General features: G+C 43.2%; 2 protein-coding genes across 2 annotated transcripts in view; one reads left to right on the top strand and one right to left on the bottom strand.

Annotated features, from left to right (window-relative positions):
- The window catches only part of EIF3A (eukaryotic translation initiation factor 3 subunit A), a 32,666-nt gene extending 24,163 nt beyond the window's left edge, over positions 1–8,503 (top strand). The window contains 6 exon segments of the mRNA XM_032490794.1: positions 1,680–1,768; positions 2,405–2,672; positions 2,674–3,091; positions 5,219–5,432; positions 6,171–6,352; positions 7,271–8,503. Of these exon segments, the coding sequence (XP_032346685.1) occupies positions 1,680–1,768; positions 2,405–2,672; positions 2,674–3,091; positions 5,219–5,432; positions 6,171–6,352; positions 7,271–7,500 (1,401 nt within the window). The 3' untranslated portion in view covers positions 7,501–8,503.
- Positions 8,504–10,758: 2,255 nt separating this feature from the next.
- Positions 10,759–13,668, bottom strand: NANOS1 (nanos C2HC-type zinc finger 1). The gene has a single exon (XM_032490799.1). The coding sequence runs from the start codon at positions 13,531–13,533 to the stop codon at positions 12,655–12,657; it is 879 nt and encodes a 292-aa protein (XP_032346690.1). The 5' UTR covers positions 13,534–13,668; the 3' UTR covers positions 10,759–12,654.
- Positions 13,669–14,010: the final 342 nt, after the last annotated feature.

The raw sequence follows: 14,010 nt of genomic DNA on the forward strand, positions 1-14,010 counted from the left end.
TGTGTATTTTATCAAATATTCTTGGATATGTCTCAAAAGAGGTTTTGTTTCTCACAGTTGAACAGTGAATGGTACATTGGTCCAGCCAGTTCAAAATCGTCCTCCTTCAGAAGTTTAGAGACTTACCCTCACTGTCACATATGGGCAAGGAGGATAATAGTCTTGGTCTTGTTACTTCTTTAGATGGTCTGCTTTATTCCATGAAAGCTTTTAGAATTTTCTCTGTCATTAGGGTAAAGGGTTTAAAAATTTCACCAAATCATGTTTAGGTGCCTAAGCTTATGGTCTTTATTACTCATCCTTTTTGACATGTGTGCCCTGTCAGTCAGGTTTCTATTTCCTTAGGTTAGAGCAGATAGAATTTCCTTAACTCAGGGGAATTTTTTTTCCCCCTCCTTTTCTTTATTTGGGCCTTTCAAAAATGTCCTATTCTTTATCTCTTAATGTTTCACTTACTGTCTTCATCTCTTTGTCCTTTTGTGACTGGTTCTCTGAGATTCCTGTTCTGTTTATACATCAGCAGGGCCTTTACTGCTGTTGATCTATCAACTGTCTTAAAAATTTTGGTGATAATGTTAGTTTTTTAGAATTCTTTTTTGTTTAATGTCTGTCATAGCCATCCCTAAAATCTTTTTCTAAGTTCAAATATTTGTCCGTGAAACCTGATTAACTTGAATTCTTTGTGGAGTTTAATTTATAGAGTGAGTGTGGAGGATGGGAGAACTGTCGTCTTCTAGGTGTGGATGTCCCCTCCATTGTAGTAACCATAAGTTACCATCGACAGTTGAGTTCATATCTTCTCCCACAAGGTCCACTTGAGAAAGTCTCTTAGAACAACTCCCATCTTAAGAGACAGCTCAGAGTCAGCAGCTGCTGAGGGCTGATGACTCATGATCTGGCCATTCTTGTTTTTCTCTCTTGCTTCTCACCAGCTGCTTCTGGAGGATTTTGTTTTCAAGACGCTTTAAAATTTAAATAAAGATCCTTTTATTCACCTACTTGGGGTCATACTTATTCTCAACTTCATTAGATTTTTATTTTAGTTCTCCCACTCCACCCCTAGATATTATTTGTGTCTTCATGAGTATTCTTACTTGTCCCATTGTGGCCACAGGTTACATTTGTAGGATCAGTCACACTGTATCAGAGGTGTTTGTATTAAGATTGTGTGCATTGTCCATTACAAAAGTGGTACCAGTTACATTTTTACCTTAAGGGTGAGTGTGTATCTCTTCACACCTTTCCATAATTTGCAAAGACAATGTAATATTTTGAAGAGGGAAATAATGTAACTATCCCCAACTGGACAGTCCATTGGCTCCACCTCTGTTGAGTTGCCACTGTGATGTACATTTTGGGGCACTGGACTTTTTTTTCGCAAAAGGGAATTTCTAGGTCAAAGGAAATCTGTAGAATTTGAATGGTTCCAGGGGCATGCTGCCAAATTGCTTTCCAGTGGTGTTTTATCAGTTTATAAAGCCATCAGCAATACATGAGAACACCAGTTTCACAGTACTATCAGTCTGATCTAGAAGTTCTGAAACAGAATTTTAAAGCTTGTTTTTATTTAAGAACTTAAGATTGTTTACTGTAAAGTACAAAAGCACTTGAATGGTAATACTGGTAGTTGTAGTAAGTGTTGCCAATGTAGTGCCTCTTATTAACTTCCGTGAATATAGGACTCTCGTTGGGGAGATAGAGATTCAGAAGGCACATGGAGAAAAGGACCTGAAGCAGATTCTGAGTGGAGAAGAGGCCCACCAGAGAAGTAAGTAGCGTTAAGGAAAATAGTACCAAATAATCATAGATCCTGTTAATATCTTACTGTTTTTCTAACAGTTTATTTTTGGGGTGGGGAAAAAAGAGCCGTGAATTTATGCATGTGTATTACTGGTATGTTTTTCATAGTTCACTTCAGTGCTAATGTAATTACTGACTTACAAACATCTTGAGAAATGGGCTTCAGTTTTTTTTTTAATTAAACTAATAGTGTTGAGTTCAGAGTAAAAATGAACAATTTCATAATGTATTTTTCTTGTCCTTTGAATTAAGTTAGATCAAACCGTCTTTTAAAAGGACTGCTAGTGCTAGGTAAGAGTGCTGGTCATAACCCCTTACACAGAAATTAAGTTTTGAAAGCTTGTAGTAATAGATTTGGAAATTGCTAAATAAGGTACTTGTTGTAAACCAGAGATACCTTTTTAAGGCAGCTGTCTCCTTACTGGTTTATGTTGATACAAGGTTTCAATTTTGTGTGATTTTTTTTTTTAATTGGAACATACTCTGTTAGGTTAATGAGTTTAGACTGAAGTGACTTTTAAGAGTGAGTGAGATATTTCCCAAAAGGGTCATGTACTTCGAAGAAAATTTACTCTTAAAAGATTTTTGGCTTGTTGCTCTGTAGGGAGTGGAGACGCGGAGAAGGTAGGGTTGAAGAGAGGCTGCATAGAAGAGATGAAGATCGACCAAGGCGTTTGGGGGATGACGAAGAGAGAGAATCTTCTCTTAGACCAGACGACGATCGGGGTCCCCGGCGCAGCATGGATGACGACAGAGGCCCTAGACGTGGTCCAGATGAAGATAGGTTCTCTCGCCGGGGGGCAGACGATGACCGGCCTTCCTGGCGTAATGCTGATGACGACAGGCCTCTTAGACGAATTGGCGATGAAGACTAGGGGAAGCTGGCGTCACGCGGATGACGACAGACCACCTAGACGAGGCCTGGACGAGGACAGAGGAAGCTGGCGAACAGCCGATGAGGACAGAGGACCCAGACGAGGGGTGGACGAGGACCGGGGGCCGCGGAGAGGAGGTGCGGACGATGAGCGGTCATCCTGGCGGAACGCTGATGACGATCGCCCTAGGCGGGGCATGGATGACGACCGGGGTCCCAGGCGCGGGTTGGATGATGATCGAGGACCTTGGAGGAGTACTGATGATGATAGGATTTCCAGGCGCGGTGCAGATGATGACAGGGGGCCTTGGAGAAACGTGGACGACGACCGGATCTCGAGACGGGCTGATGACGATCGGATTCCCAGACGGAGCGATGACTCGAGACCTGGTCCCTGGAGACCGTTTGTCAAGCCAGGTAAAACTCTGGTCTTCAGAAAAGCAGATGGATGCTTTAGAGAGTGCTTGATGGGTTTGCAAGTACAGAGTGAAATTTTACACCAGTTAATCTCCACTGTTCTGTAGAGGATAGCAGGTTATTTCAGAAGAGGAACTCAAATCTCAAATGACTAATTACGTTTTGATTGTTTAAGTAAATGGTGTTATTTTTCAGCTGATTAAAGTGAAATTCTAATGGATGTATAACAGATTGGGCTGTATTATTTAGTTTTAGATAAACTGGTCTTTTATCTTTCCTTTATTACCTCACCTTTTATCTTTCCATAGTGACTTTTATGTCAAAAGCTGGCCTGTGAGATCGCTCACACCAAATAACTTCACTCCCTTTTCTGCTTTAGTGCAGTTAGTTTTCCTTCTGCCTTGTTGACTGCTTCTTTCAGGGCTCTTCTTCCTGCGCCAGCCCTTAAGTAGTGACGTCCTTCAGGTTCTGTCCTGGACGAGCCTTCCTGTATAAATAATGACAAACAAAATATGCTTACTGAACATCTGTCTGTACTCTTGCCAACCATGGGATTGTATATTCACACACACACACACACACACACACACACACACACACACACACACACACACAACCACACCACACCACCCACCACCCACCACCCCACCCACCCCCCTGCTTCTCTGCTTCTCTTCAGGGGCACATCTGTCCCTCTGATTGTATAAGCCAGAAATCTGGGAGCTCTCCTTTGCTCTACTTGTTTGCTCTGCTTGTTCATCCTCTTTGTGAATCTTCAGTAACCATAGTAATTTGTTCTAAATGCAAATTTTAGCAGCTTCCTTGCATTTAAAAACCCTTAGTGGGTTCTGTTTCTTCTAGTCTCACTTCATTCCACTGTGAAGCTCTGTGACTTTGGGCAAGGCACCTAACTTTTCTGTGCCTTGTGCAAAATGAGAATGATCTTACATTCGCATTAAGTCAAGATAGTAATTTTTATAAAGTCACTGAATACTAAACCATTGCTCCTAAGGGAAATACCAGATTAGGTTCCTGTAAGCCTTCTGGTCACAGTTTTCGTCAATCAATACATAACCTTGTTTTATTTTTCTGCTTAGAGATACCTTATTTAATAAATATTATTGATTCATTAGCTTTGAACTCATGGCCAAAAGCAGTGTAATTCATTCCTGAATGAAGCTTATCTAGCAACGTGTATTTTCTCCCTAAGGCATATCTATCATTCCCTTCTTGTGTTTGGGAACACTGGACAGCACTTTAGCACAATGCTGGAGGTGGGGCTGGGGGCACATTTAAAAAACTGAAATCACCAACAAAAAGCATAAGTCTGAAAACGTGTCACTAAATAAGACCACCAAAAGGATCCTTGTTTAAAGTAGGAGAGCTGCAGCAAGAAGGCAGCATTGCCTTGCTCATCCTCAGCTGAGAACAGGTTTGAATAAATGAGCTAATACCTGCAGAGGGTTTAGACTAGTGCTGTGGCACATAGTAATATAAATGTTAGTGACAATGATAATTATAGCTTTGCAGCTATAATACGTTTTCATTGAAATCTCTGCCTTTTTTGGTGCGTGCGCACGTGCGTGTGTGTATAATGTTCCTAAATTTGGACATCCCATGGCTGTGTGAGATATTGGGCAAGGCCAAAGGATTTATTATTTCATAGGTGGTAAATGGTGGTGGGCAGCGATGTAACAGGAAAGAGTCTTTTTGCTTCTAAAGGTTTTGAAAATGTTGCAGAATATAAATGAACTCATAATTGGGGCTCTTGTCTCTCGGAGATCTAGATCCTACCCTTCACCCTTTTAAGTTTTCTGCTTAAATGAGTTGCCATCAGAACTGATTTTTATACCTGGAATCTCTGCATAAGGAATGCTTAACCCAGGCCATGTAAGTTCCTATATGTTATATGTTAGAAAAACAATAATAGGGAGACAAATAGGAGCAGGGGAGTCTGTGAAATGATGTAAGTGAATTTAGGCTTTTTAAAAAACGAGGTTGGAGTATGGCATTAAATTAATTAGCATTTAAAATGGTGATGGATTAATGTCAACCTTAAGATCTCTGTTCATGGTTGCCAATCTGTTTAAGTTGAAATTTTTTTTTTCTTTTTTTAAAAAAAAATAGGTGGATGGAGAGAAAAAGAAAGAGCCAGAGAAGAGAGTTGGGGTCCACCTCGAGAATCGAGACCATCAGAAGACCGTGAATGGGACAGGGAGAAAGAAAGAGACCGAGACCATCAAGATCGTGACGAGAACGACAGGGACCCAGAGAGAGACAGAGACAGAGAGAGGGACAGAGAGAGAGACGCGGATCGAGAGGACCGCTTCAGACGGCCTAGGTTTGACATCCGCGTTACAGTTAGGATTCTTTCAGTGCTGTCTGTGCGTTCCCAACTATTTTTGAAAAGTGGTGCTCCTCATTCCCCCCAGTTTATCAGTTAGAATCATAGTGCAGATTAAAAAAAAATTTCAGATGTCATCTAATTGAACCATTTTCCTCTACAAAGTGAAGAAGACATGGAGGCTTGAGCTGTGTGGCTGTCAATAGACTGTGTAACTCTGGCACTGGAACCAGTCCAGGTTGTCTTCACCAGGCTGTTGGTTTTCCCCTGTGGTTGAGGCCAGCTTATTGCCTTTAAATTATTAAAAGCCCCTTTACTTCTATTAGTTAAGAGTTCTAGCTTGCTCCTTCTGGGCAAAGTGGCTTTGTGCTAATCTAGACAAGCACACTTGAATAGTTTTCTGTAAGGATGAACATGTCCTATATATATGTAGTGTCCAGTTTGGTAGCCAGCATCTGGCCATTGAGCATTTGGAATGAGTTAGCAATGCTAAGGGAATGTCTTGGTTTTATTTTAGTTAATTTAACGACGACTGTGTTGGACAGTGCAGATCCAGATATTCTCATTTGACTTCCATGCCTGAGGCATCAGTTTGCAGTCAAGTCACGTGTTTAAATTTTATTCCTGTTATTATTTGCAAACTCTTTGCGCACCAAGTTGGATAGGATATTTTCACTTATAATTACCCATGGAGTCTAATGATGGAACCTACCATGTCATTTTGAATGGCTACAGAGATGAAGGTGGCTGGAGACGAGGACCAGCTGAGGAATCTTCAAGCTGGAGAGACGCGAGTCGTCGTGATGACAGGGATCGGGATGACCGCCGCCGTGAGAGAGATGATCGCCGTGATCTAAGAGAAAGACGAGATGACAGAGATCGAAGGGGACCTCCTCTCAGATCAGAGCGTGAGGAAGGTAGAGGTGTTCTTTCTGTGTGACCAGAAATCCCTGGGGAGCCGGAATAACGGGGGATTGTGCGTTTTACCATCTTGTCAATTTGTATGAACACCAAAAATAAGATGGGCAGTAGATCAGTTTATTCCATTTAGAGTTCATAGTTCTCACAAACTTAACTATGCTCTGTGAAGTTTAGGTCATCTTCAAATTCGAAGTATAGTGGTAGACTACATTGGATAGTAAGCAATATCTATATTGGTAAAAACATTAATTTTATGTAAACAAGAAAACAATTTATCAGTTATTTAAAAGTAAGGTCCTCGTGGATAAGCACAAAGTGTAAAACATTCTCTGAAATGGCAATATTTGAAACTTTAGTAGAGAATACTTTGTTTAAAATGACCATTGCACTGAAGTAAGTCGTCGTCTCACAAGCTTTTGCTATTTTATGTGTACAACTGGATTGTAAGGGTATTTCTTCTTTTATAGCCATAATGAAATACATTCTTTTACTTATTTGCTGTTAAATTTTCTTCAAAAAGAGCCAAAAACCCTCTAGAAATTTTTTATTCAGCCAGAATTTTGTCACTTGAGCCTAAATTTTTTTAAGCAATTAGGATATTTCTCAGGCCAGTGGTTTCTTCTTGCTTGCCAGCTTACATTTCTAAGGATGTATGTTTTAAAGGTTTTTTCAGAAATTGTATCAAAATGATTAAAATGTATTTAGCTTTTATTTATTTATTTATTTATTTATTTATTTATTTATTTATTTATTTAACACCTAGCTTTTATTTCTTAATGGAGATTCTCCATCATTATCTTCAGTATAGGATTTTTGAGTAATTTGAGGCATTTGTTTTGCTTAAGCTCTATTTAGTGTGAACTAATAGAATGTGGTACAAGTTCATTCTGTCTTGTTTTAATTAAACTTTTTAGTAAGTTCTTGGAGACGTGCTGATGACAGGAAAGATGACCGGACAGAAGAGCGGGATGCCCCTCGTCGTGTTCCTCCTCCAGCTCTTTCAAGAGATCGAGAAAGAGATCGAGACCGAGAAAGAGAAGGTGAAAAAGAGAAGCCCTCATGGAGAGCTGAGAAAGACAGGGAATCTCTTCGTCGTACTAAAAATGAGACTGATGAAGACGGGTGGACCACAGTACGACGTTAAGTCTCAAGACAGTGGATTCAAACTCATGTCTTACATAGGTTTGATCACATTCAAGGATTATACTTGTGCTTCAACCAATCTAAATTGGATTCTTTACTGTTGTCTCACCATAACACAAAAAGCATGAACTTGTATTAATCCTATATAATAGATCGATCATGCACCGTATCCACGGAAGGTTCGAAAACCATGCAGCGTTTCGGAATTTAAGGTTTTGGCATTATTTCATCAATCATTTGTTTACAAAAAAGAAAAAGTAAAAAATAAATTTAAAATGTGAATTCTTCAGGTATTGAGTAACACCTGTATCTTGGTATGGAACTGACCTTTTTCTTTTGATTTTGAAATATCTGGTATTAATTTGGAATGAAGTATGGTTCATGTTATAGAAAATGTATTTGAAGATATTTGAAGATTTAAGCAGGAAGCTGAAACAATTTTCATACCATTAGCAGTTGAGACATGCCTCTAGGTATTTTGAGGTATTTACTATTTACTAAATTTAGAAAGTTTTTAGATTTACTATAAGTGCAGTAAACATTACACACATTGGATACAGTGGGATTTTCTGCAGGTTTTACTCGAGAGGGTGACTAGAAAGCAATGTGCAGTCATTGTTGTCATGAGAAAAATACTGCTCAAGTGTGAATCTAAAACAGATACAGCTTTGAAATTTTAAAGCATTTAGTAAACTATTGCTGAGTTTTTCTTTTGCCAATAGCAAACTGCTTTTCCATTTATGGAGAATTCATGCCTTCAAGCATTTTAAATATGACAATATTTATAAATGTGGTGGTTTGGAAGAATTGTTTAAATTCTTTTTCCTGATTTCCTTTCTCTTCAGGATAGGTTCTTTCAACAAGTAATTTGTAGTAATGACTGTGTTGACTTCAATTTTGGAGTGTAGTAGCCATGTTAAAGATTAACTATTCGGTCTTATTGAAGCCAACACAGAACTTGCTGCTGTGTTTTTTCTTCAACGATAAATAAAATACTTACAGAATTTGTTCTAGTGTTGATTTGTGGTTAGTCAAAGTGTTTTGTTTATAATGCTGAGTTTGCATATTCAGTTGAAGTTACTTCACTTGAGTTTTTACCAGTGCTATTAAATGTCTTAGAGAAAATAGCCTAAATATAACAGAAGGCAAATGTGGCTAGGATGCTTCCACTAAAATGTCCTTTGTTAGTTGAGGAGCCCCGGTGTTTGCTTGTAATGCTGTCCTCTCTGTGAGTGTGGTGTGTGTGTGGTGTACATCTTGGGTTTCCCTCTGAAGTAAGATAAATCATAACTAATTTCAGAGAATGTTAGTTGTAAATTTATAGCGGCTGTAGGCACTTAGTATTCTTTCTGATACTGAGTAGTGGTGAGAATTCCTGTTGGTACAGCTGTAAGGCCAGAAGAGGGAGTATGGATGATGTTTTACTTAAATAATCAGATGCAGCCTTTCCTGTTTGATGTTAACAATAATGGAAATCACTTTCTAAACCATTTTTTTCTTGATATCTGGACTGCAAGCTAAAGTCTTAAAAGATCTTTTTGTGAGAAGAGGACTTCTTTTACAACAAGTGAAAGAACTTGGGGCAGTCCCATTCTGAGTCATAAGTTACTAGAGGAGGACTGTACCTGTGACATCACAGATAGGCCCCCAACAGGCAACTCGTCCTCACTGATTTGTTTGGATGAGTTACAAATGCATGTCTGATGGTTAGGTTTCCAGGCTCGTCTGCAAACACGCTTCCTGCCCAGCCCCTTTCCCAGACACACTGTTCTCCAAGTTCTTTGTCCTGGGTGTTGGAATCAGAGCACAGGATAAGGACAAAAGAGTCTGATTCTACTTTGTGATCCTGCTCTTAGGTTTCCACTCTCAAGGCATCACAAGCCTTACTCTGTCCCCCAGTGTTTATTCACAGGTGTCAAAGGAAATCAGAACCACCAACCTACTCAGTGATGTCTTCCATGTTCCCAGTGGCTTCTGCAGTTTCAAATGGGGATGTCATCGCTATCAACATGGATGGATCTGAGGGTGGAGACAGCAGCCCCCAAAAGACTCCACATCCTATTAGTTGTTCATAGTGGCTACTAGGAGGAGCTTGGGATCTCTAGATGTAGGATGATTTGGCTGTAGACTGACTTATAATTTCATAAGTTTAACTGAAATCTATAGGACATTAACAGAAGGAATGTTCATGTTGCAGCTAAGAACAAACTAGAAAATTAGGACTAACACTGAAACTTTCCTTCGAAATACACATATATTTGTGATATAATTTTAAAATACATGGTTTTGGCTTATATCTATGCCAAAAGTTGTTGTAATCAAATAATTTTGCAGTTTTCCAAAGGACTTCATAGGGAAATGGAAAAGCCTGTGGAAGTGTCTAACAAAAGGACAGGCAGTCTGCCTGCACAGTTGGTAAAGCTCTTTTGAAGATTCTATACATCTTTTTCTCTCTCCCCTTGCCCCAAACATGTAGTATATTCTTATGAAAATAAGACAGTTTTGTCACACTATTTTATGTATTTTTTAAACTTCAAAAAATTGGGTTTCTTTTACCTTAAGTTTAGCTTTGCAAGCATTTAAAATACGTTTCAGATTGAGCGTTGCTTTTAAATTTATTAGAATGTGGTTAGTATACCTCTTATAAGAAAGCTTTAGAAAACTATGGACATTCTTTGTTCATATTTTAACTCTTAAAATTAGCAAATTTAAGGGGGGAGGGGAGCTGGTATGGGGTGGTGCTTATGTAGATGGACATAATGGTTGCCTCGCTGGTTGTGAGAGTATTCTAGATACCTTTCCCCGTACTTAAAGACCTAAGTTTAACACTGATCCCAGTTCTGATAAAATAGTAGTATCAGATTTGCATTAGGCACATTGGGTCACCAAGGGATTCTTGTGAAAATAATAAAGCCATGTGCCTGAGACCTGGAAACCTGTAATTTGGCTCTTTTATTATTGGGAGGGGGTAGGTACGGTAGGTTTACTTCTTTTTAACAGCGGTACTGGGGATTGAACCTAGGACCTCATGCATGCTAAGCATGCACTCTACCACTGAGCTACACCCACCCCCTAACTTGGCTTTTTTAAAACTACAAAGCAAGCTGCCTGCCTAGTCCTGGTCAGGAGAATGCACCCATCAGTAGTAACTTGAGAAGGCAGAATAGGGCAGTGGGAAAGAGGTACAGGAATTCATGTTGACCTCAAAAAGCAAAACTAATTTAAACTGGTATGTTTCTAGCAAAACTGAAGAGAGTAAGTTAATTACACGGTTTTATTAAATCTCTTGAGTTCAGGCTTAGCAATTCTGAAGTTCTCTGCTTTGGGGCTAGTAGCAGGAGTGGATTATTTTTTCCTGGCCAAGAAATGGTTTGTCTGCTTTCCTTTCCTTTGTTCTGGTGCACCTTCCTTTGACCAAAAAGGCTCATAGCTATCCCAGTGTTATTTATGGCAGCCTTTTACATTTTGAGAGGAATGTTCAAATCAAGCAAATTTGTTGTGGAGGAAGTGGTTTAATATGAAAGCAGTCTTGACTTTTAATAGCCTAGGTAAACTGTCATCTCAATATACTTAAACTAAATCTCTTGTTGGTATTTTCAGATAGTGATTTTGTACATTTCAGATGACTTCATCTTAACTCATTTCCATTTTTGTCTTACGTATCTGTCCTGATAGTAAGATACAGTGTGGTATTATTCACTATGCATAGTGGGTTTGAAAATGAGGGTGGGAGGCTGAAGTAGGAGTCAGTTTTTGGGTTTTTTTTTAGTAGGGGAGTTAATTAGGTTTATTTGTTTATTTAAATAGAAGTACTGGGGATTGAACCTAGGACCTCGTGTACCACTGAGCTAAACTTAATCCTGGGGATGGGTATAATCTCATTTGTGGAAAACTGGTGGATGTTCCAGAGAAAGGGTCATCTTCCAGTGAGAATGGGAACATGAGACAGGCTGTGTGTCTTGTCTCTGCACACCCCACCCCAACACCCCCACTCCCACTAGTTCCTTTAATCAGTGCTTATACTGATTTGAGAGCTGCCTGTGATGTTTAAAGCCGACATAGCCCAGAGTGGAACCTTCATAGCATTACATTAACCTTCCGGAGCTCAAAAGTACCCCATCTTAAATTTAATTGGAGAGGCAACAGCTGGAATGAGCTTTCCACTATTTAGGAACGCTGAAATTGAGCAATTCAGAGTGAATTAATACTGCTCCTTTTTGGTCTTATATCACAAATGTTTTTGAAGAACTGGAAATTGGGGGAAGGAGGACTACATAGACAAAAGTACCAGAGTTAAAGGCAAGATTAATGAGTTCATATACTGTTACTGTATAAACAACACACGGTTTTTAAACAGCACCATTTCCAAGTGTATACACAATATGATTATAACTTGGCAAAAATTTTAAAGGTGGAAAATGCTAGTTGTCATTCAGTAATAAAAGATCTGGTACATAAAAGGCTAAGGAACTGTATTCTACCTGCTACAGACTGTTCATGTTTACACCTCCAGTTAGGACAGAAACAAGCCACAAGGAGGGAACACCCACCCAAACGAATACTGGAAAGTTTACTAAGCCTTCACTTAATGATGCTACCAGGCAGGGGCTTGTTTCACCTGGGATTAGAATAACTGGTTAAGGACAACAGAAACATTACTTGTTCCAAACAATAAAATAGTCATTTTGCTGACATTCCATAAAATCGCCAGTTTTAAGTTCAGTTAAGAGGCTTTTAAAAAAATATTCTAGACCTAGTAAAGTGCCTCCATTCATAAAATTAAACATCCAAGATCAGATTGAGACCATTTCACACTGATGCGCGTCTAAAATAGGTCCACGTACAGAGTAAATAAACAGCGCGCCTTTAAGTTGCCATATTTCAGTTAGTGGAATACCCATCCGTCACCGTCTGGATGTGCACAAACTAGAGATAAACAAATCAAGATTTTAGCATCTAGTCTCAACCGCTCTTCTACAAGAAAGTACTCCGTACCGCCGGCTTCCTTTGAAAACAAACCAAGACGACATTCCCAAGTAGAGCCAACTGCTGAGCTCCACGCTCCCCAGCAGCGAGGGAGAGATGGTGCGCAGACCAAAAACGAGAGTGGGCAGGCGGTGACCCTAGTGGCAGCAGCAGACCCGAGCCCGGGCCCTCAGCGCACCTTCTTGCCGGGCAGGCCGTCCCTGGCGCTGCGTGGCGGTGGACGGGCGGCGGGCGGTGGCGGCACTTTGGAGAGCGGGCAGTACTTGATGGTGTGCGCGTTGTCGCCGCTGGCGCCGCACAGGGGACATGTGTAGCGGCGCAGCACGGGGCACAGCACTCGCCCGTCGGGTCCCTTCAGGATGTGGGTGGTGTAGAGCGCCACTGCCTCCTTGTTGTTCCGGCAAAACACGCACACCTGCAGCTCGGGCTTGAGCAGCCGGGCGGCGGCCGCCCCGGAGGCGGCGTGTAGCCGGGGCTCGGCCGCCCATACTGGGGCTGGCTCCTCGCGCTGCGCCACTTCGGCGGTGGCGGCTGCGGCGGGCGCGCAGCCCAGGAGCACGGCGGCGGCGCGACCGGCGAACGGGCTCAGCTCCGCGAAGCGCTCCTCCAGCAGCCCGGCCTCGGTGGGGCCCGCGCACAGTTCCAGCGCGCGCAGCTCCAGGGCGCCCCCCAGGTAGCGGCCCCTAGACCCCGGATCGTCGCTGTCGTCGTCGTCGTCGTCCTCGTCGTAGTCGGGAGGACCCAGCGCCGGCCCCAGTGCCCCGGGCCCGGCCCCCGCATGGGGGGAGCAGCACGACGAGGAGGAAGAGGAGGGCGGGGAGCCGCCGCCGCCACCGCGGTCCTCGCCTCGGGCGCAGCCGAAGCGCTGCTCGTCGTCCACCGCCTTGGTGATGAGCGTCGCGAGCCCCAGGTAGTCGTTCCACGAGCTGAAAGGCTGCGGGTGCGCCGGGCCCTGGGCGCTCACGTAGCGGGCGCTGGGCACGAGCGCCATGGGCGGGGGGGCGCGGCCGCGGCGGGGCGAGCGGGGCGCCCAGGGGAAAGCCTCCATGGGCGGGCTGCGGGCCGCGCGCGCCGCCTCCCCGCCGCCGGCACGGGCCGGACGGAAGGGACGCGCCGAGCCTGCCCGCCGGCCTGCCGCGGGGTGGGGCCGCCTCGCCGCTTTTTATCGGGTCCCGCTCCTCCCCGCCCCCGGGCCTCGCCGCCGCGGCCCTGCCCTCTGCGCTCCCCCGCCCCGGCCACCTCGCCCGCGCCCCGGACGGAGGCGGAGCAGAGGCGGGCGCGCGGGGGGCGGGCAGGCAGTGCGCGCGCTCCTCTCCCGCCCGCCCGCGCGGCTCCCGCGCCCCACGCGCTGCGCCGGCCTCGCCAGCTGCGGGGCGGCTTTCATTCCGGGAGGGGGCGGGCGAGGCGCCGCCTGAGGCCCCGGTGCTAATTGGCTGCCGACCAGAGCCCCCTGCGCCACAGGCGCCGCTCCGGACGCTGATTGGTGAATCCCAGGGAGGGGGCGTGTCCTGCCCGCGTAGCTGGC

The sequence above is a fragment of the Camelus ferus genome, chromosome 11 (genome assembly GCF_009834535.1).
Source record: "Camelus ferus isolate YT-003-E chromosome 11, BCGSAC_Cfer_1.0, whole genome shotgun sequence".
NCBI lineage: Eukaryota > Metazoa > Chordata > Mammalia > Artiodactyla > Camelidae > Camelus > Camelus ferus.